This window comes from Fringilla coelebs (genome assembly GCF_963513975.1).
Source record: "Fringilla coelebs genome assembly, chromosome: 11".
NCBI lineage: Eukaryota > Metazoa > Chordata > Aves > Passeriformes > Fringillidae > Fringilla > Fringilla coelebs.
In genome coordinates, this window is record NC_140037.1 from 14479586 (window position 1) to 14500786 (window position 21201).

General features: G+C 36.1%; 1 protein-coding gene across 5 annotated transcripts in view; it reads right to left on the bottom strand.

Moving 5' to 3' along the window:
- The window catches only part of STAG2 (STAG2 cohesin complex component), a 72749-nt gene that overhangs the window by 17010 nt on the left and 34538 nt on the right, over nt 1-21201 (bottom strand). For all 5 annotated transcript variants that reach the window (XM_084212833.1, XM_084212836.1, XM_084212832.1 and 2 more), the window contains exons 2-19: nt 19449-19593; nt 18776-18854; nt 17483-17644; nt 14753-14849; nt 13433-13509; nt 11609-11813; nt 9193-9344; nt 7864-7937; nt 7626-7749; nt 6722-6820; nt 6547-6626; nt 5909-6016; nt 4951-5062; nt 4283-4400; nt 3472-3575; nt 2586-2678; nt 2302-2391; nt 1035-1238 (exon numbers count right to left, since the gene is read on the bottom strand). In XM_084212833.1, coding sequence (XP_084068959.1) covers nt 1035-1238; nt 2302-2391; nt 2586-2678; nt 3472-3575; nt 4283-4400; nt 4951-5062; nt 5909-6016; nt 6547-6626; nt 6722-6820; nt 7626-7749; nt 7864-7937; nt 9193-9344; nt 11609-11813; nt 13433-13509; nt 14753-14849; nt 17483-17644; nt 18776-18854; nt 19449-19492 — 2022 coding nt within the window. In that variant the 5' untranslated portion in view covers nt 19493-19593. The remainder of the gene's footprint in view (nt 1-1034; nt 1239-2301; nt 2392-2585; nt 2679-3471; nt 3576-4282; nt 4401-4950; nt 5063-5908; nt 6017-6546; nt 6627-6721; nt 6821-7625; nt 7750-7863; nt 7938-9192; nt 9345-11608; nt 11814-13432; nt 13510-14752; nt 14850-17482; nt 17645-18775; nt 18855-19448; nt 19594-21201) is intronic.

Genomic DNA, 21201 nt, shown 5'->3' on the forward strand with positions numbered 1-21201 from the left:
ATCTTCCCGTAAGTTCTGACAAACTTGCATTTGGTGAAAAAATAATAAAATCAAAGGGTCAAAAAAGTGTCTATTTGTACATAAGATAAACTATCTGAGGTCACGAAACTCCTCCTTAGTCTAGCAGAGATAGACTGCTTTCCAATTTCATTTCTGCAAGTTTTACTATTCTGTAGTTGCACAACCTATCAAAGAACTAAGGATTTCAATACTTCCACCAGCGTATTTGCCTTTTTCCTTTAAGCCAACTTCTGACATCTCATTTCCTTGCTCTACCTCTCATTCTTTCTTTTCATCACAAAGGGACACAAATGGGCACATTGCTTGTTTAGGATTTCTAGAATGGAATTCTAGTTCAGAACAAAAAGCAAGAGGAAAAAAGGAGAGCTTGATAAACTACATGCATCTAAGAAATGTTAAGAATGAAGCTGTCAAAAAGACACTTCCTATGCTCCTCACCACAGATGAAAAGGAGAAACAAATTTTGTCTGAATGTCAAGAGATCCCACATAGTGAAGTTAAATACTCTATCAGAAGATTCTCACTTCTCAGATCAACAGTGTGGGAACAAAGTTATTTTTGATCTACTAACTGCATCTGCTTGCATTTAGGAAGGGAGGGGGAGTGTTTTCTAGAGATTTTGATATTTAACAACAGCAACATGCAACCACAGCCAAGACTAGCAACAGTAGTACATCTGAGGAGAATCCATGGGGAATTACAATACTACAACTCTCAAAAATGGAAGCCTCAAAAGCTAAGAGTAAAAAGTTAATGCATTTAATTGTTTATCTGAAACTTATCTCAAACTCCCAAAGGACTCTTGTCAAAAGGAGACCAAAATTAAAGACTCACTACAAGTCTGTCTTCACACTAGCACAGCAGCTATCACTGTTGTATTACTGCACTTGACTTAAGAGTTGTGAAAACCAGAGGGAAGCTCCCATCCCTAGCTATGACTTGCAGAGAAAGACAGAAAAAATACTGAAAATATTTACAAGGGCAGGAAAAGGTGAATTTGCACATTAAAATACCTCTTGCAGGAAGTCCTCAAGCAGTCGATTAAACTTGTCTGCCAATTCATCTATTAACTGACTTCTTGCAATGTCAACCCTGTTAAAGATTGTGAATTCTTCATTACAGAGAGCATGGTAGGTTTTTGAACAGGCTTCCAAAACATCTATATCTGTGTGCTTCTCCACAATATCCCGAATTTGCCGCAGTAAGGCATCCAAATGCTACAAGGAAGACAAGCCAAAGAAGAAAAGATGTATTTTTATTTTCATATATATACACACACATGCAAATATACACAGACATTTTTAATAAACCTTTAAGAATTTTAAAAGGTAAGTTGTTTATTACTTTTGTAACTATGATACAGAACACAAACACCTTCAAGAAAATCGGTGAAGCTTCTGATAAATTAGGTCTATTTATAGAAAATTAAGTTGGACTTGTCAAAGACCAAATCACAGAAGTAATTAAAAGTTTGCTATTGTTGCTATGTCTTACCTAACACTTAAATTTGCAATGACAACTGAACAAAACAGAAGTATTTACCTCCCACTCACACAAACATTTATTCATGTTTATTTGTGCCTTAAAAGCTGTATAATTGAAGTTTTAGTTTCATAACACTCTACTGTCCACCAACTAAAGCCAACTTCAGCTGTTCATATATTCCTCCCCTCGACCTGAGATGCTCACTGCTGCTTGAGCACTGCTGGCTGTGCTGTCAACTACACCACATTTCATCACTTTTTGACTCTAATGATTTCCAGTTACTTCCTTCACAGTGCAGTAGCACATCTGAGAAGGAGACACAGATGAGAACAGCTTCAACTTCATCATCACAGCAGATAAAATGAGAGCAGTAACTACATAATTTGTGATCTGGTATCCTTCCTCTTTTTCATGCAATGATGATGGTGGTTTTCTAGTTTCAGTGACAGAAAAAGAGAACTTACTGAGCTGTTTCTACAAGCTTTATCTGTCAGACAGCTATCACAAATATGACCAGAACGCAGCAATAAATGTTCTCAATTTAAGTTCATTTAACTGGAAGATTTTCTCTTAAAGCTGGCCAGACAGGCCTTAGAAGACTCATATTTTCAGTATCTCTAAGAAGAGCAGCCAGTCACAACTATGAAATTGAAGTCACAGTATCAATAAGGGTTACAATAAATGAAATCTCCTTTACACAAAAAAAACACTCCTAAAATGGTGATTGAAATTCCAGTGACAAAGTCTAAATTCTGGGACTTTTCCTTTCATGTTTATGTGTGGATGTTACTGTACCTTTTCTAATCGCCCCGTTGTATAAATTTCCAAATCAAAGTATTGTGGCAACTGCAGTAAGTTGGTGACTTTTTCTGCATCTACAGAATACTGTAAAATTGGCAAGGAAAAAAGTTAAGTTGATAAAGTCTTGGACAACATAATTCATTATAGAACAAGTAAATATAAACAAAGATTAGTAAGATAAACTATAAAACTCATGGCAAGCTGTATCATTAATTACAGCAATATACTTTTAAACATTTCAACAACCATCCACCAGCAAGAAATGGAATTAAACCTACCTTTGCTAGCAACTGAGGAAGTGCCACTGCAAAAAGCTCAGTAATTTTTGTCCTGTCATCCAACTGGGTTTTCTTTTCCTTTGCTGTCAGCACCTAAAATATTGGTATTGTGAGGATTTTACAGCTAAAAGTTCTGGTGCAAAATTTCATTATCATTAATGAAATGATGATTAGGTACATGGACCTCTAAAATGACTGTAATATAGCAATTAAAAGTCAGTCCTAACACTATTAAGATTATCTTGAAAACAGAAGTGATAACCTAAAACAAAACGTTTGCCTTTCCTGCAACAAAATACCATGACCAAAATGATAATGTAAGAATGGGGACCCCTTCAGCTTACAATTTTTAACAATATTTACTCAATTAATCTGTCAATCCTATTTTCATGCAAACTTTCAACCTGCTCTTAAATGGGTTTCTTACCAAAATATGCACCAGTCTTGAAAGAAAACTGCTTAATGTCTCCACAAAAGAGGCTGTCTAAACTCCATACAACCACAGAAAAGCCAACTGGTGGACTGGCCTTCTTTCAAGAGACTATGCGGGGTATTTTCCTTTCCCTCATTTTGTTCTTTCCCACTGAAAATAGTTTAGCTTTTCCCAAACATTGATTCTAGTCTTCCCTTTTAATCAATACTGTTTTCAAAATCAATTTTTATTATCTTTAATAGTACAAACAAATGCAGTAGTTTGAACAGTACCAAGCACATGCCCAAGTCCAGAAAAAGCAAACTAGCCAGGGTAGTCAGATGTGGAGACCAAAGCTGAATCTCCCATCTCAGTCCCTTCAGCAGCAACAGCCTACAGTCTCTTTCTTCTTCCCACAGAGGCCCCACTGAGCCATTCCCACATCTCTAGATGAGCAGGTTTTTTGCTTCCTACCCTTTTTCCCGTTCCTCTTCCCACCGGAGGATGACATTCAGCCGCTTGCCGAATTGTACAAAGCATGATTTCAATCAGTGCGCTTTCCTGCCTGTCTGTTAAAGCTGAAATTTAAGAAACAGATGTTAACACACGATTTATTTCTCATTTTCCACAAGGGCTGAGATATGTTGGGTGTTTTTGTTTGGTTTGGGGCTTTTCCAACTTTTTTGTTGAAGGCAAAAAGACAGACATGTAGACCAACGGCTCATTTCCAGAGACAGGGGTGAGAGAGGGGATATAGAAAGTAAGTACCTTAAAAAACAACACCAGAAAATATTGAAAAATTAAGGGAATACCACTGGATGGGTACAGGACAGGATGGAATAAACACTACATTTTATAATTATTTTACTTCCTTTCTATTTTTCAGAGGTCCATTTACTAGGACCTATGAATTACAGAATTATACCAGGGGTTTTGTTTGGGTCTACTGTCATCGAAGAAATTTTCCTTATGGTAGTTTTAACAATAAATTAACCAGTTTCACAAGTAACTTCGTTTCTCTATGCCAAAAGTGCAGCCTGAACTTGTGGAACACCAAGGCCACACTGCATGCTAATTCCTTCTCTTTTCTTCTAACCATTGCTCTTGTGCAACTTTCATACCACGTAGTGATCTCTTTCTACACTTCCTCACATTTCATAATTGGCATTAGTGACTTCTTGTAGCCATGGAAACACAAAATAGATGTAAACATATTTTTTCCTTATTTCAAGCCTAACAAAAACTGTACAGCAATACAAACAAAGATCTACAAATAATCTCTTACGTTCTTCTCCATTGAGAGGCTCCTCCAGCAGAAGACTGTTCATACATTCCCAGTCCTTCAAGAGGTCTGTTGCACAGTCCCACATGCTGTCCACAAGATAAGCAGCATGTTCATGCAACTAAAATAAGAACAGATTAAGTACTTTATCAGCAATGAAGATTATTACAGAACTAGAATACAGAGTATTTCTCGTGCTTGGCTCCTGCCTGTGGCAAAAATACAGAGCAAGTTTTGCAAGCTCTCTGGTTAAACAGAAGATTTTTCTTCCCCAATTAACTTAAAAAATGAATCCAGACCAACAGCTACAAGGAGTAGTGCTACAAGATCTATTGGACCTTGGGGGATAAGTGCGAAGGCATTATAGGGTTTTTTGCTTTTTCTCTCTCCCCTTTTAAATCTATCAATTCACAATTTCTTTACACTTACACATCATTATGTTTGTCAGTCTCAATACTGTGTACTGACAGATCCTTCAAACAAACAAAACCATACAAAAGTCTTTTGATCCCCAGGTTGCTCTAACAACAGGTAAACCAGGACAGATTCATGGTTATTAACCAATGAGTGGGAAAAAAACCAACAACAAAATTAAACTGACAAAAATTAGAACAACACAAAACTGTCCCTACACACCACAAAAACAAGGACATCCCCGAAACCCAACTTACTTCACTTTCCAAAAAGAAAAACACTAATGTCTTCACAAGATTAGCATTTGGGCTTTGTCTTCCCCTCCTTTTCAGTATTCCATCATCTTCAGCATCTCTGCGACTGAAAAGCCTATAAGAAAAATTATTTCTTGACAAGTTTCTTCTTCACTGTCTTCCCATAGTCAATTCACATCAAGATACTGAGCTTTTACACACTAAATACCCTGCTGCTTCGCTCCATGTTTTACTTTGAAAGGAAGCAATTTGGGACAAGTATCATTTGAACAATTTCATATATGCATTTTATATATGCTGAGTTAATATGCCACTGACTGTTTCCAGTGGGATGTATAATTACAACAAAATGCTTTACAAACATCAGTGATAATTGCAGGTGCTTGAGGTCCTATGCTCCTTCTCAGCAAATGCTATTTTCTGAACCTCTCTACAGGAGACTTTAAAGCAGGTAGGAAATATTGGAAGGAGGTCTGAAAAATATTAGATGGAAACTCTATTTTGTTCTCCTACACACCTGACATGCTGAATTTTTAGTGGATTTTTTAAATGAAAAATATTTTATGAAATGGTCATATGGGACAATGGGGAGGAGGCAGGCACAGGGGAGGAACTACAAATGGGAAAACTATCATGATGCAAGCCCAGGTTTAAGGTCCCAAACTACATAAGCATTTTAAGATGTTTCACAGGAAGAATGGGAAAGGAGAAGACATAGGAACATTTTTATTATATTCCCTGAAGGAATAAGCTTTTAAAGTGCAGCATTCCAAATTTCTATTTCCTATTTAGAAAAACTACAGCAGTTTAGAAAATACAGTAACGTTACATTGTCTCTTCTTTCTTAAGGCCACTTTATGATTAGTTTTTTCCTTTTCTTGATTAAATCTAATAAGAATCATCGTATTAATGCACACAAATCTACAGGATCAAGAAGTTAACTGTAATTTCTCCATCTTACTTTTTATAAAGAAATTCCCCTGCGGCAACTGCTACTGGCCGATGAGCTGAATAAACCAGGTGGTAGACATTTTCACAGTCTTCTGCAGTCAGAACTTCTTCACTACTCCTAGGGGTAGGGATGGGAAGAGGGAAAGAAAGAAAGAAAGAAAGAAAAAACCAAAAAGGCTGAGTCAACAAAGTATGAACTCTAATGAGGGAGATGGAAATGAATGACAAGCTAAATCTTTTCCTCCAATTTATCATCCTAAAACTCCAGTCTTAGTTCCAAAGTTTTCCTGAACAAAGTACACTGATGAAGTATGAGCTATTGCTAGAAGGCTATGCTCAAGAGTTCAACTACTGCGTAATGTTCAATATATTCCATGTTCTTCATTTCAACCATTCCATGTAAGGTTTTAACTACAAGGCTGAATTCGAAGTCCCTAGCCCTTACACCTACTGAACTGTGGGAGATAAGCAGTAACTGTTCTAGACAGATTACTTTTGGAATTCCATTTTCTTTGAGTGTAAGATGCACAGACATTTCTATAGCCTTCAGATTATCTGAAGTGTCATGCTGCTGGCCTCACCCACAAGGCCAACACTTAAGTTTTGGTATTTGTTGTATGTCAGATAAGGAAATATATATGTACTTACTGTAAAACAAGAGTGAGTAATTTTATTGCTTGGACTGCAACGTCATATTCTTTGTCAAGAGTCATAGACACAATTCTATCCTAAGAACACAAAAGAAAATATTTTTGAAGAGGAAAGAAGTGTAATTCAACTTTAAAAAAAATCATATGCACTCTAAGTAAGAAGTAACACTAACCTTGAACCGACTGGTGAAGAGTTCCAATTTGGAATTAAGCTCCTTATTATAGTAAAGCCCTTGCAAAGCAGTTAGGCATTTGAGTCTCACTTCTCCTTGCTAAAATAAAATTAAGAACTGAATTAAAAATCAAATATAGGATACTGATGTGATCTTCATGTCATACAGGACAAGTTTCTTTTACAGTGAGAAGTAATTCAAAAACAAAGATTAAATGCTGTTACAATATGCTACCAATAAGCATGTTAATGACATAATATAACCTTGTAACAAGGCAGTGAAGCAACAAAAGCTAACAAAACCCCCCAAGGTCTTCCTGCAGTTACCATCTCCATAAATCAAAATACATCTGCTTCATTCTTTCTAAACACTCAAGATATTTCTATCATTGATGACCATTCCTTGTTCAGTCAAAATTACTAAGTAGATAATGAGAGAAATATCCCTCTTGAAAGATCTTCAGCAGAGAACATGTCCTAAAGTAAAGATGACCTCGCCCCACTGCCAGACGTCGCTGGGTTTTTACACCACACCCATGAACAGCACAGCAAGATTGAGCATCCCTCAGTTCTTTCACTTAACATTCAACAGCTTGAAGTTTCTGATGCAAGAACTGAGGCTATGTGCTGACTCAATAATGAGTCAGGGAGTATTTGTAAACCATACTGACCACTCCAAGCAGAGAACAGTCTCCAGGTGGTAGTTGGTAAATAACAGCTTGAGGCACTAACCAACACAAAAGAGGGCTTTCCCCATATTTTGAAATGCCAGTACTTCTGAGTGATAAAGAAAGCAGTGGTCAATTCAAACACTTAAGAGAGCCAAACCTAGTCTGGAAAGATCAATAACTAAAACCAAGGAGTTCTGCTTCTTGGTTCTGCTCCTTTTGCTCTGTGCAGTTTACCTTGTCATGCATAGTCCACCCCACATATTTTAAGTAGCTGTCATTGAGGAAGGCATCACTGTACATTTTCATCCATATTCCAATCTCCTCAATGCAGATGGCTCTTATTTCAGCAATTGCATCTCTGTGGAGAGAAGTGGGGCAGTAAGTTCAAAGAGATGAATAATTAGAAATAACCTGCCCCCAGCTTCTAGAGTAAATTAACGATGCTACACATTACTTACTGAGAGAAACTTACCGATATCTATGCACAAAAACGCCTTTAAATATTGCATTCATCATGTTTTCTATTTCATCCTGATTTTCTTGAAGCTGAAAGAATGTAGAGAGTATGTAAACAGTGAGCAGCACTTTTACAGTCAGATCAGATGGTGCTGATGCTAGACAAACAGTTAACATTTAGAAGTGTGACCATTAAATCCTTTCACAGATTCAGAAATATTCACAGAGCTGTTTCATTGTACAACATGCTATTATTTAAGAAATTGTATCTACCACAGCATAAAGATTTTAGTAATTCTGGTCACTGGGAAACTGTTCTTCAAGTGTAACAGAGACGTCTTGTGTTTCTGAAAGGTCCTTCTTAATTTGTAAGAAAACCTGATTTGATTTTCTACTAACATCATAGCTTTTTTACATATTTTGTCACTTCTTTAATGCTATAAGCATTATTCATGTATTACTCACCACACTAGGACAGATCCTGCACACATATCTAACAAAACTACATTGAATGGGGTTGTTAAGAGATCAGTCTCAAACTGCAAGATCTTTGGGAGATGATCAGAAGGCAAACTTGTTAGTTTGTCTCAACTATCGGGAAAAAAAGCCCTTAACAGGTAACAGTACAAATGCTGAAGAGCAAAGGTGAGATGTTTCCTTTGATCATGAAGAAGTTATTCCTAATGTCTAAAAAACAAAAACCTGAAAGAAAACACCACCACCCAAAAAAGACCAAAAAACAAACAAAAACCACACCACCAATTGCCCCAAAGGTAAAAACTGAAACCTGATTGAATTAGGGCTTTCAACAAGACAACATTGTCAGCAATGAATCAGCAAGTCTCTTTTACACAAAAGAAAGAAAACAGAAGTAGACTGCATTTTCAACTTTGATAGTGCTTTCTGTACATGAAAAAAGCCTTATCTAAAGCCTTTAAACACATTTTCTGCTGAGATCACTACTGACATTATAAAAGCACTATTTTGCTCCAAGATCACAGAGATCTTCTCTAGAAGCCAAAACCTGTCAATGTGTGTTAATTTTTGTTACATATTTGATCTCAACGTAGGAAACTCAAGAAAGACAACAGAAATGTATCTATTACTGATTGCAGTCTCTCTGACTAACCTCACTGCAACACTACTATTTTTAAGACTCTACATTTACTTCTTTTTATAGAAAGCCAGACAGTAAGAAGCACCTTGCAAAGCTTTTTAAGCATTAAACATGAACAACCTGAAGAGCTAGAGAGATAGATAACTACCAAACCCAGTTACAGAACAAGATTAATTATTAGTGGCCATTTATGAACATTGCTATTTATGAACACTTAGTTGCACTAACCTCCTTTCTCTTCTGTAGTAAGAGTTCCAGCCTATCATTAGCTCGTTTCCCAATGATTTTATTTCGTTCTGCTTCGTACTGCCGCTGTGTGTTGTCCATGTTAATACTTAGATTTAATGCCACATTCACTAAAGCAGTCATCAGTTTCATGGCTACAAAAGTAAGTGAAAAGAATAAGGATTATTTAAAAGGTTACCTGATCTAAGAAAACTTAGAAGAAAAATCTTGATACCTCTTCTGGTCATCCCTTTCTGTATCTATGAAAATAGATTTAGTGTAATTTTTGGATACACAAACTTATGCAATGTTTTACCAAGCACTGCATCATTATTTATCAAGATAATAGATGCAATATTGCTATTCTGTTCTTTTTGTCACTTCTTTAATACTAAAAGCATTATTCTTATTATATGTACATTATTAGTATTGAATTGAGAGATACAGGATCTGTTTCCTCCCCAAAATGAAGGCAGAATGTAAGATTAACAAACTTAGCCCAAGAAATACTAGAAGAATTGTTATCAGAGTCAGTTAGACTGACACCATTCAGTCGTAAATATACAAGAAGTTTCTTTCTTCAAAAGGAAATGTCTTAGACAACCAACACCACCATATCACACCAGTGTTTTTTTCTCAATTTAATTTTAAAAAGGTGCAGGCTTTCCAAAGATTCATTTATTAGCAGAAGCAGAGAAAGCACATTAGCCAATTACAAGCCAGAAAACCAAAATATAAAACACACTTGCGTGGGATTTTTGTGTCCTTTTTATTTTGAGCTCAATCCTCTTTAAAAGAGTGCAGACAAATACCCCTTTTTCAGAAACTAGAAGGTGATCATTTGTATACTTGCTTGCCTTGTGAGCTTCTTTAATAAGGCATAAAAGGGCTTGCACTGGCAGAGCAGACACAGAAAATTCTTGTGCATGTATCACCAGCATAAAGCTAATGAGCAAGGCTTAAAGACATGCAGTTATATTGAAATATTATCTCACACTGTGATCTCCAAGATTAAAGAGGAAGTCTGAGTTAATCACAGAAGCTGAAATTAACAGAAGTACCAGTAAATATGGATACAAGGATTTTGCTGGCACTCTTTTCCATATAAAATACAATCTTCAACAATACAAACAGTAAAACTCAGACAAACACACAAAGGCAATAGAAATGACTGCTGATGTGAACAAATGAAAACACATGGCTCATAAAAACATATTTTGTTTGACAGAAACTAACATGCAACAGGGCAATTTCTGCAACTTTTATTCAGGCACAAGTCCAATTAAAAAAAAACAACAAAGGTAATAACTTGCTTTTTAAGACCTAGAATAGAATTTGTATTAAGTCATATAGTACAACAGTCAACACTGATGATACAGCAGAATCTGTAAACTCTCCTTAAATAAAAAGTTTTGTTCCTCTCTCCATAAGAAATGCTCTGGCTGGTAGTAGTCACACAGCAGCAGCCCCATGTGCAGTGTGCTAATGTAAATTCAAGAGGGCTATCAAGGATACAGAAGGACTGACACAATAGCTAGGACTGAAGCCAGCTGTAAATCAGCCAGGTCGAGGGAAGCTAACAATAATTACTTCCAGTGTGGCAAAACCTCAGTTTCACACTCAGCCTAATTTTACCTCATTCAAAGTAAACTTGTAACCATAACCTCACATAAGCTGACAGCCACACAAGGCCATTCACAATCCTTCCTCAGTAATCAGTGCAAGTTTAGGACTCCCTTATCCAAGAAGCTCATCCTTTGTCCACACAAATACGTTTCTTTGAAACATTCTACACTTAACTCATAAAGGATTTCTTTACAATTTAATGTATCGGGAAAAAAATATGTGAAAAGATCAATTACACAGAACAAAGAAATTTAGAGACTGTATTACTGATGAAAAAATAATTTAAAATAATTTCTAATGCAAAGAGTGGAAATGCTACTTTACATAGTGCCATGACCTCAATATGTAGCACAATTTAAATTTGTAGTAAAAATTGTATCCAACATAAACTACAACTTTGGTTTGACTTAATGCAGAGCATGAACAGGTTCAACTGCATTTGAGATTAAAAGACACCTATGCCCTTATTTATGATCAAAGACAATCTAGTAGAATCAACTGAAAAGTTTCCTTCTATTTACTTTTCTTTAAAGTTAACAAAAATTAAATACCAGAGAGCTAGAATGCTTTAAAATAGTGCTGTGTTTATCCGTAACAAAAATCCAAGATAAAAAGCTGTCCCAAAGCAAGTTGCATAAGAAGAAAAGAGTATCACAAAATAAAACACAAGCTGAACACTCAATATCAAGAAGCTCAGAGTAATTCTGTCCTGTGCAACACAAAACATTAAATGCAAGCAATACCCAAACAAATATAATTAATAATAATACCCAAATAAATAGAATCCACTGACCTGCCAGTGTGCTAGTGTGCCGAAAGGCTCTGACTTGTGAGTCTGACAGCCCCGTGAGCAGGGAAATGACAGTATCCATCATATACTCATCATAGATGATGCTATACTGACACTGTCGGACCAGCACTCCAATGAACTCACAAAAACTGGATTTGAACTTTTTCCACTGGGGGCCAGCCATAGTTAGTGGATAATCTCCACTATCCTATTAAAACACAGAAAAGGAAACAGAAAACTCTTTCAAACACTTTAAAAGTTATTTCATTAAATAAAGATTAAGAAGAGATACTTGCAACTTTCAAGTCAAAATCTCAGAGGCATTAAAAATGATACATCAGAAGAATGTGATTCCATAAATATGAATATACTTTGCAGCTAGCTGAGGCTTGTTATAACACGAAGACAACATTCTAACTACTAGTTCCTCTTTTCTGTTTGACACAAAAAAAAAAAGGAAAGAATTATTTGCCTTACAAATCTGCTTTGTTACACTAGAATCATCACATGAAGAGGTGACAAGTTTAGGAACAGGTCAGGATCATAAGGAAGTTTACAGGGAAATGCTTACATATCAGACTGAAACTTCTTGAAGTCATAAAATTACCTACTACAGCACCTCAAATATAACAAATGTGTGCCCCCTCCTGATATGGGAACCTTTACAAATAACAGTAAAATGACAGGGAGAAATAAAGAATCATTTGTGTCAATGTCACTGTGAACAGTTTCTTTAAGAGGGTGAGCCACAAAACAGGTTGAAAAATAAAGACAGTATCCATGAAAAGGGATTAGAAATCTGAGAGCTGCTCATTAGAATTCTATTACAAGAAAGAGTGAGCATGACATAGTGATAAAAAAACCCATGTGTACCAACAGTCCCAGGTGTGGCTTTACAAATTTCACACAATATTGCCTTAGAGTAAACAAAACTATTTATGCATTAATGTAGTTTTAAGGAAGACTAAAATTCCGTTAAAGAAAAGGATATTACATTTTCCCTTCAGTTAAAGTTATGGATTTTTAATTATTGGAGGGGTGGCAGTGAAGAAAATTGTGTCTCTACTAGACAAATTTGGGGAGGAGGTTTTAAAACTACATTTACGTTCTCTGAACACAGCATGAAAGGAACACCACTCAAACCCAGGAAAATCAAAAACAAATGAAAGCCAAATGAAACAAAACAAAAAACAAACAAACAAACAACAAAAAAAAACCAAGCAAAAAAACCCAAAAACAAAACACCCAAAAAAACCCCAAAATAAAACCTACAAAAAACAAACGAAACAAAAAGAACCCCATCACCCACCCAAAAAAACCTCCAATACATCTAATTTACCCCAACACTCTGTGGAACAGAAAGTGACAATTTAAAGGGAAAAAACCCATAATCCCCATGAAAGGAAAAGCATTAGTCTTCAACTGGAAAATAATCAAATTTAAATCCCCATAATTTGTAGTTTAATGAATGCATAGAAATAAACTTAGCATTCATTTTAAGAGACAATTTAGGCCTTATATAAACAGCAAGATAGGGAGGCATCCCCCACAGTGCCACCGAAGTAGGAGTTCCCACTATTTAAAAACAAAGTCAGTATTGATTTCTCAAACCATTCATAAAATAAGTTGCATACATGCAGAGCTTTACTTCCTAGTCTTTTAAGTTCAGTGAAATAAGAGTTTAACATTTTCACTCATAAATGTCCTGCAATTTTTGTAACTCCACATTCTTGACATAAATATCTTGGAATAAATGGGATCCAGCCAGATTAGGACAGGTAAAAAGAAAATAAAGATAAATTCATAACCAGAACTTCATTAAATTACCTCATCAAATTCTTCAGTCATTTTTCGGATTATTTCAGAATTCTGCATATGTCGGAACATCTCTGCTGTAACAACTCCTACAATTTAGATATTAGGTCATTAGCACTGTTAATATGAAAGCTGTAGATGGCAGATGTCATGCCTCCCGCTACAATGTCAAAATAACCCATTTTCTCCTAACCTACTGATTACACATGTATATTTTTAACAAATTTCCCTTTTATTCTTCTAGCATTCATGTATAACAAATACTTAACGCCATTTATTTATGTGGGTTTAGTCTTACTCTTCTTAAGAAGCATGTCCGTATGCATGTGCACATCCATCTAGAATTTACTCATTCACTCAATCAGAAGTCAAAGGTCAGACATCTGTATCAGTGAGCATTACACCATCTGAAGTGACCTTTTGGGACTCAAGATTCTAAATACTGTAAGACAATTTTCAACAGCTGTACTGCTACTTATCTCCTGCACTATAATAAACAGAGCGCTTTCAAGAAATTTCTATTTGTCTTGGCCTCAAATTGTTAGACCTCCCAAAGTTTACTGCAAAATTCATGACAAGGACCATCACAGAAATCATTAAAAGATTCTGCAGCTTTATCTTGTAACAAAAATCAAAAGGTCACTACTCTTTAAAAGTGCAGATAACCTCTGAGGAACACTGTTAGCTTTCTGGAGATTTACACTTGTTAAAAGTTTATCACAACAGAGAAACACTTGAGCAGAACAAATTACATCCAGTCCACCTCTATCAAGCACAGTGACACTGCAAGGCAAGTTACCTTCTCTTCAAGAGGAGGTGAGAGGTAAAAGAATGGAGGACACAGAAATGAGGAAAGAAAAATCAGAAAATAAAGAAAAAAAATACGGAAACATAATCTTACTGTAGACAGGCTACCATAAAGTTGCCCATAATATCTTTTGAAATAACCATGTCTACAAAAGCTATGAAGCAATCTTAATCAAAGATAAAACATAGGTACATCCAAATTAGAATTCCAAGACGGAATAAGCTGAACTATCAGTGTTAGGAGAGATGATTTTCTGAAATAATAGCAGGAACAAAGGAAGAGGAAGCACATGTTAAGCACCAGTACTGATTTCTATCTGCTGTAAATACAAAAGGCTTAATCAACACTTTAAACTACACCTCCTGCTCCGACACTCAGAAATACTTGTTTAAGTCCAGGGACCTGAAAATGTAAACTAGCTCTGGGGATGAAGCTGTCTTACAGCCTCAGTGGGAGGAAAGCAAAGACTGAAAATCATGCTGTAATATTACTTAAATGGATGAGTAACCAATTCAGTATCTTACCTTTGCAGCCTGAACACTGAATAAAGAAGTTAATGAGATCAAGAAGTGCTATATCTCGGTCATGTTTGTATGACTCTATCCAGTCATCCACTACAGACTGAAAGAAAATAAATAAAAAGGCACTGCTCAGTGTTCATAAACTGAAGACATTGTTACTTAACTGCTTTCAAGTAAGCGATTCTTCTTCATCCCCCTTTAAATAACTTGAACTCTCTTTTTTGATTACTACAAAACGTAATGTTTAAATGTTCTTTTCCTGCTGTATGTTCTCAAGAACTCATTCTATTCTATAAACATACCAGTACAAAGCTGACACCTGAACATAAAGCACAGGAATACCGTATCCTTCAACAGTAATATTTTTGGAGGAAGAACGCAAAAAAAAATTGGGGTATTTTACAGAATCAGGTTTTTTATTTACACCCTCCCCCTGCTCTGCCAAGCCATTGATATTTCTCTGAAGATATTGTTTGTGCATTCAATTCCAACAGCTACAACTCCCTATATTCTTCAAAAAATGTGTCCCTTGGATGAACTTTGTTTCATCCACATTTGCCATAACAGGATGAACAGCACTGCCCTACACTCCATGGATATTAATTACTCTGTAGTCACTAAGCCAAAGAGAAACAAGCACGTTTTATTAAAAGACCTTAATATGAAGCAATTAAACCTGTGATAATCATTTTGAGAAAACAAAATTTACATGCAATTATGTTTTAACCACCCATTTGTAGAGTACAAACCATCTACTGCCAAGGTCATAAAACACAGACATACACTTTTACTAACACAGGTACAAGAGACTTGCTGTAGTATCAAGTTTTCATGTTTGACTTTTTTTAATATGTTAGCACCCTTCCCTAAATGATGGAATAATTCAGAATTTTGAAAGACAGCTGGACTGTGCACCATCTCCAAGGCTTCCTGTCTGTATTCTCAGTGCTTACTCTTCACAGCCAATATTGCTGTAAGGACAAATAAAACATATTGCCATCAAGAAAAACTTCTGAACAGAGATACAGCTAAATCCCTCTTCCCTGAATCTCAGATTGTTTATAGTGTGATTGATGCACAACTGTTGTCAGCACAACAAAAAGAAGGAAAAACTCAAAGTGAAACTGTCATGCTCTTTCCAGTAGGAAAGCAACCTATGAACTGGACCTGAGTGAACTGACTTGAAGGGAAGAATGAAATATGGAGAAAACAAATTTGGCTTCTAAAGAAGGCCACCATGCAAGAACTGAAGAATGATAGGAATGGAACAAGTATTTCCATTAGGCAGCCTTGTGTTCAGAATCTATTCAATTTAAAGAAGTGCCAGCAGAACAGTTGTTTCATGAAATGTTTTGTCTGAGTGAATGAACCACCTCTTTTTGCCAAGGAACAGACACTAATTCACAGGATTACAGAATGGATTAGGTTGGAAAAGACCTTTGAGGTCATCGAGTCCAACCTATGACTTAACAGCACCTTGTCAACTAATTCAGAAGGTACAAAACAGAATTTGAAATAAAACAATTAACTTAAAATTATTACCAAAATTTTCCCAGATAAGCAAACACTGAGGGCCAAGGAGAAAATTTTGTACTCTGGCTGCTGAAATGGACTTCAGCTTAAAAATAATTTGAGAATTTTTTTCTTCCTAGTTTTAAAAAAATTGACCAAGATTCAGGTATCAATTTCCCAATTCAACAAAGTAATAAGACCTGACAAAGGTTAATTTTGCCCTTGGCAAGCAAAATTTTTTGACTGCATATAATTTTAAACAGTTAAAAATTCATGATTTACTGATTATTGGCTGAACAAGTTGCACACAGAGCAACAGTTAGAGAAGTATTGTTTTTCCATCTGCTTTGAAATAGAACAAAACCAATGATGGGAGAATCAGAATTTCTCTGCGCAGATACATCCAAGTAATTTGTTCTTGTTCCCAGCTGTAATGCAGGAGCCTGTAAACCTTGAGAGGACTGCACAGCAACCCAGCTTCCTGCATGTGTATTACAGGAGCTGCAAACTCCAGATTTCCAGTCCTAAAGATAGTCTTTCTTCCACACAGCCAGGAGTCACATGAGTTAGTGACCTATTTGAATTTTTAAAAAACTAACAAAAACAGTGCTGTATTTCTTAATAGTCTAACTTCCATCCTGGTAGTAAATGCAGTGGGGGGAGTACCTAATGTAGATACTTGAAGGGGTTAAACCTACCCTAAGTTGACTTGGCCAGAGTATATTGCTACACTGTAATTGGCTGGAATTTGGGTCAGGAAATTTAAAGAGGAGCCTGTAAGTTTTACTAGTGATTCTACTTTGGATGAGAGAAGAGAAACAACTATTTATTTTCAGATAAACTAAGCTCTGGATGCATGTAAAAACTACAGATTCTTGTTAAGTTCTATGACAACAATAAGTCTAAACCACATTTGCATTTAGTTACCACCAGACAAGGAGGACATTGAAGTCATGCAATCTAAAATAACCATTCTTCATTCAGGATACTAAAGACTTATTTTGAACTGTAGTATGAATTTATTCATTTCATATGTGATTATTCATGAATAATATTTAGAAATGAAAAATCAATTCATTCAAATTCAAACACCAACAAAAACAGCAAATTGAAGGAAAAAAATTACTTTAGACTTCATTTAATTAAACTGCATGTACAAGAAAATATTTTTATATTTAAATTGTATCTACATCCAAGCCAAAGAGCTATCCCAGGCCTTACCTGCATAGCACTCTTGCCCATTTTAACTACTTCAAAGAGCATCATGTTTTCCACACCATTCTGTTGGTGATGTCCATTCATCCGATTCGGACCACCGGGTTTCCCTCCTCCGTTTCCACTTTTCCCCTTCTCTGCTGGTCCTTTTTTTCCTTTTTTACAGGTCTGTAATCACACGCACAAGAGGTTTTATTTAATTATCATGAAGCACTAAGAAAAAGAAATCATTATCCATACCATGACAAATACAGGCAAGGCCTTTGATTTTCAGCAGTCCTATTTTTTAAATGTCAGTGTATCTGTGTGTCTCTGTGTGTGTATGTATATGTATATATAAAATAAAAATTCAAAAGCTGAGAACAGCTGATCCTGAGTGATACAAAGACCAGCAAGAACTCTACAGGTTCCTCCTTCCCTCATTTAAAATCTTTAAGCAACTAAAAATGTGATTAGTGATAATGTATAACACAGATCTTTGTTGTGTTTAAATTGTAAAACAGATTATACATATTTCCTTTTAAACAGCTAAGGCAATTTCCTTAACACATCACAAAGTCTCCTCTGCAATTCATTAACCTTTTGTTTTTTCATTTAAATAAGTTGGCAAGTGGGGGTAAGGAAGAGCAGACAGGTGTGTTTGTATTTGATTTCCCAAATCAAATATGACTTACAGAAAGCAGAAAGAACCTTGAGTACAAATTACATGACCACTGTATAAAATCCATCACCACCTCTCCACAGCCAGGTGCTCGGCACTGGTACAGGCCCATGGGGTGTCCAGTGAGGGTCAGAGCCTAGGCCAGCACAGGGCAGGGAAGGAGCCACACGTGGCGGCTGTGAAGCCTGTGAAAGGCACATGGGGAGGACAACTGCCCCAGGAAGGGAGAGAAAGGCTAGGAACTGGATTTAGACCTCCCACTCCACTACTGTAACCTCCTGTCTGCAACCTGTTCAAAAACCTCTTAACTGAATTATTGTTCTGTTCGCTTTTCAAACTAAAAGACACAGAATACATGATGAATTTAAGTATAGGATGGAAAATATGCCAAGAGATTGATCAAATCATAGGTTATCCTTTCCTCCCCTGCCTCACTTATGCCTTCAGAGCACTAAGAAAGTATCACAGGAACAGTCAAGATGAAGCATTTCCATACAAATACAAATATGAACTCTCCTCACAGAACACTTGCATTTTCAGAAAATATTCCTTCTTGCTCATTCAACTTCAAAGAAAGTGCTAAACTCTTCCATTTACAACAGCAGAAACGTTTCAGTATCCCTAAAGAGTGAACATACTTTGCCTTTGCCTTGTTTTTGGTTTTTTCCTTCAATATCCTCAAAGTCTGTATCAGAAGAGAAGTGTGTTTCAGACTCCCTGCAAGGATAAAGAGATAAACCATTCACACATTTCATCAGAAACATTCTTAAATATACTCTATAATATCACACTATGCTCTCAAGTCCAGTAAGTCAACACCAAAGGGGATGAACTGGATTCTTTTAGTCTGCTTAAAAGACTCACTTTACTTCTCTATCCAAAAGTGTAATTTGTACCTAATTCTACATTTGGAAACTCAAATGTCAGTTTCTTTAAAATTGTGGAAGACAAAAGGCTTAGTAAAATTATGCCAAAAACATCAAGGAACTGATGCCTGAGGGAAGCCATTAATTTGGCTTTGACTAAAGCATTTGGAATTACATATTTTAAGTGACTCACCCCAGTTAAGGGCAAATATTTCAACTACTTGATTTAAACCGATTTAAAAAAAATATTTTAAAAACTTATTTAAGTTACGGCTGAATTAATACTCAATAAAAAATTTTGAAGTGCTTTTACCAACATCTCAATAGAAAACAAAAACAGAACACCATCCTTTATTATGCTTCCTTGTTTCCAAGAGAAAGTAAACCATAACACAAAAAAGACAATACATTTACAAACAAAACAACAAATTTTTAAAACACTTACTGAAGGAGAGTAAAATCAGTTGGTATTTCTGGAGCTGCTATCATTTCTTTATCATCTTCTGGAACACCACTGTGTTAGAAAGATATTCAAAAAGCAGTCTGAAGTGCAAGCTTACTTTTCTTTCTTCTTTTGTAGCAGACAACTTCTAGAATGAAATAAATCAAAAAACACAGTCAAAATTATTCCACATATGGAAGGACAGAGTTGGAAACACAGAAGATATAAATCGCACCATCCCCTGTTTCCAACCAAGCTTTTTCCTCTTTTAAAGACTTTGAGTCCTCTCATGATCCTACGACAAAGTGGCTACACAAATGTAAAAGCATTGCAGAAAGATAATAATACAGAAATACTGTAAAAAACCCCAACCAAATAAAATGTAACAATAAAAAACAAACAAACAAACAAACAAAAAACCCACCAACAACCCCACATTTTCTGATTAGGATGAGCAAACTGGAATGGTTTTCATTAACACCTCTAAGTAGCAGAGCCAGAACTGACCACACTAGGGTAATTCTAGTTCTATTTTACCAAACCAAAACCAGACTTGATGTTGAACTTGAAGCACAAAATGTGTATATTTCAAGATATTATATACAGCAACTTTGCATCTCCAACTTGCCAACTTCCGTATAATTTTTCATAAATATAATCTCTTACAACAAGTTGTTATAACCAGCTGCTTCACAACTCCATGTCTTCCAGAGCTGATAAACCAGACTTACAACAGGTTTAACATTTGAAGCATTTGACAAGACTCTTAGTAGTATCAAGGAAGATAATACTATCCACATAGTATAAAGGAAAACATTGGAAACACAATTGTTTTAGCAAGAAAACTAAAGATTGTGGAATACTTGTTTTAAACTTCATTATACTACTGTTCATTATACTAAATGTAGGTTTTTCTCTTATTTTTCCTGTTATCAGTGGGGGGGAAAAAAATCTCCCTGGATACTTAAAAAGCAAGTTTTAGCCATTCGCTAAGTTTTCTGTGTCACTTGGCTCCCCAGGTTAACTTTTACACAGTGAAATTAAGAAAGTATGATGTTCAGGTATTTTAAAGACAGAATACTGAGGAGAAAAACCTTCAGAGTCAGTCTGCTGACTCCACAGCTTTCTGGAATGATTAGGTATTTGAGGGAAAGATTGAATTTTGGCATGTTAAGCACATGCTGCTCAAAGTCTGGTAGCTCTGCACTGGAGACTGCATTTCAACTGAGCGTGTGGCAGAGAGGCTGGACAGGTTTTCTCCTGCAAGTGCTTATTCTGAATGCTAGGGGCCACTGTAGCTTCCAGATTTAGAGAGATGGAGAGAAACCATAAACTCTGAACTTAAGTTCTCTTTCTTCACATTTTACGTAATTACATTAAAGTAGAGAACCACAGTGGAAATAAATAGTGGCAAAGGCAAGGAGGTTCAAGATGATCAACCTCAAGACAGTTTGCAACTAGAAAAGTATGTTCCATCCAAAACACAGCAGAAGGTAAAAAGCTTCAAGAAAAACCATGCTGCAGAATGGCAGCACCCACTGCCACTGCATTCTTCCCTTCTCTAAAGGCACCACATGGGCACATGACCAATGCACTCCATTCACACTCTCTGTAGCAACCCCTGCCCAGCCACTCACCATCGTAGGCTTTGCCAATTCAGTATCACCCAACTAAAGTCCCCACTAAAATGGGCAAAATACAACTCAAGTATTTTTCCCTGAGATTCTCAAGTTAAACTGGTTCAATAGCAGATTTC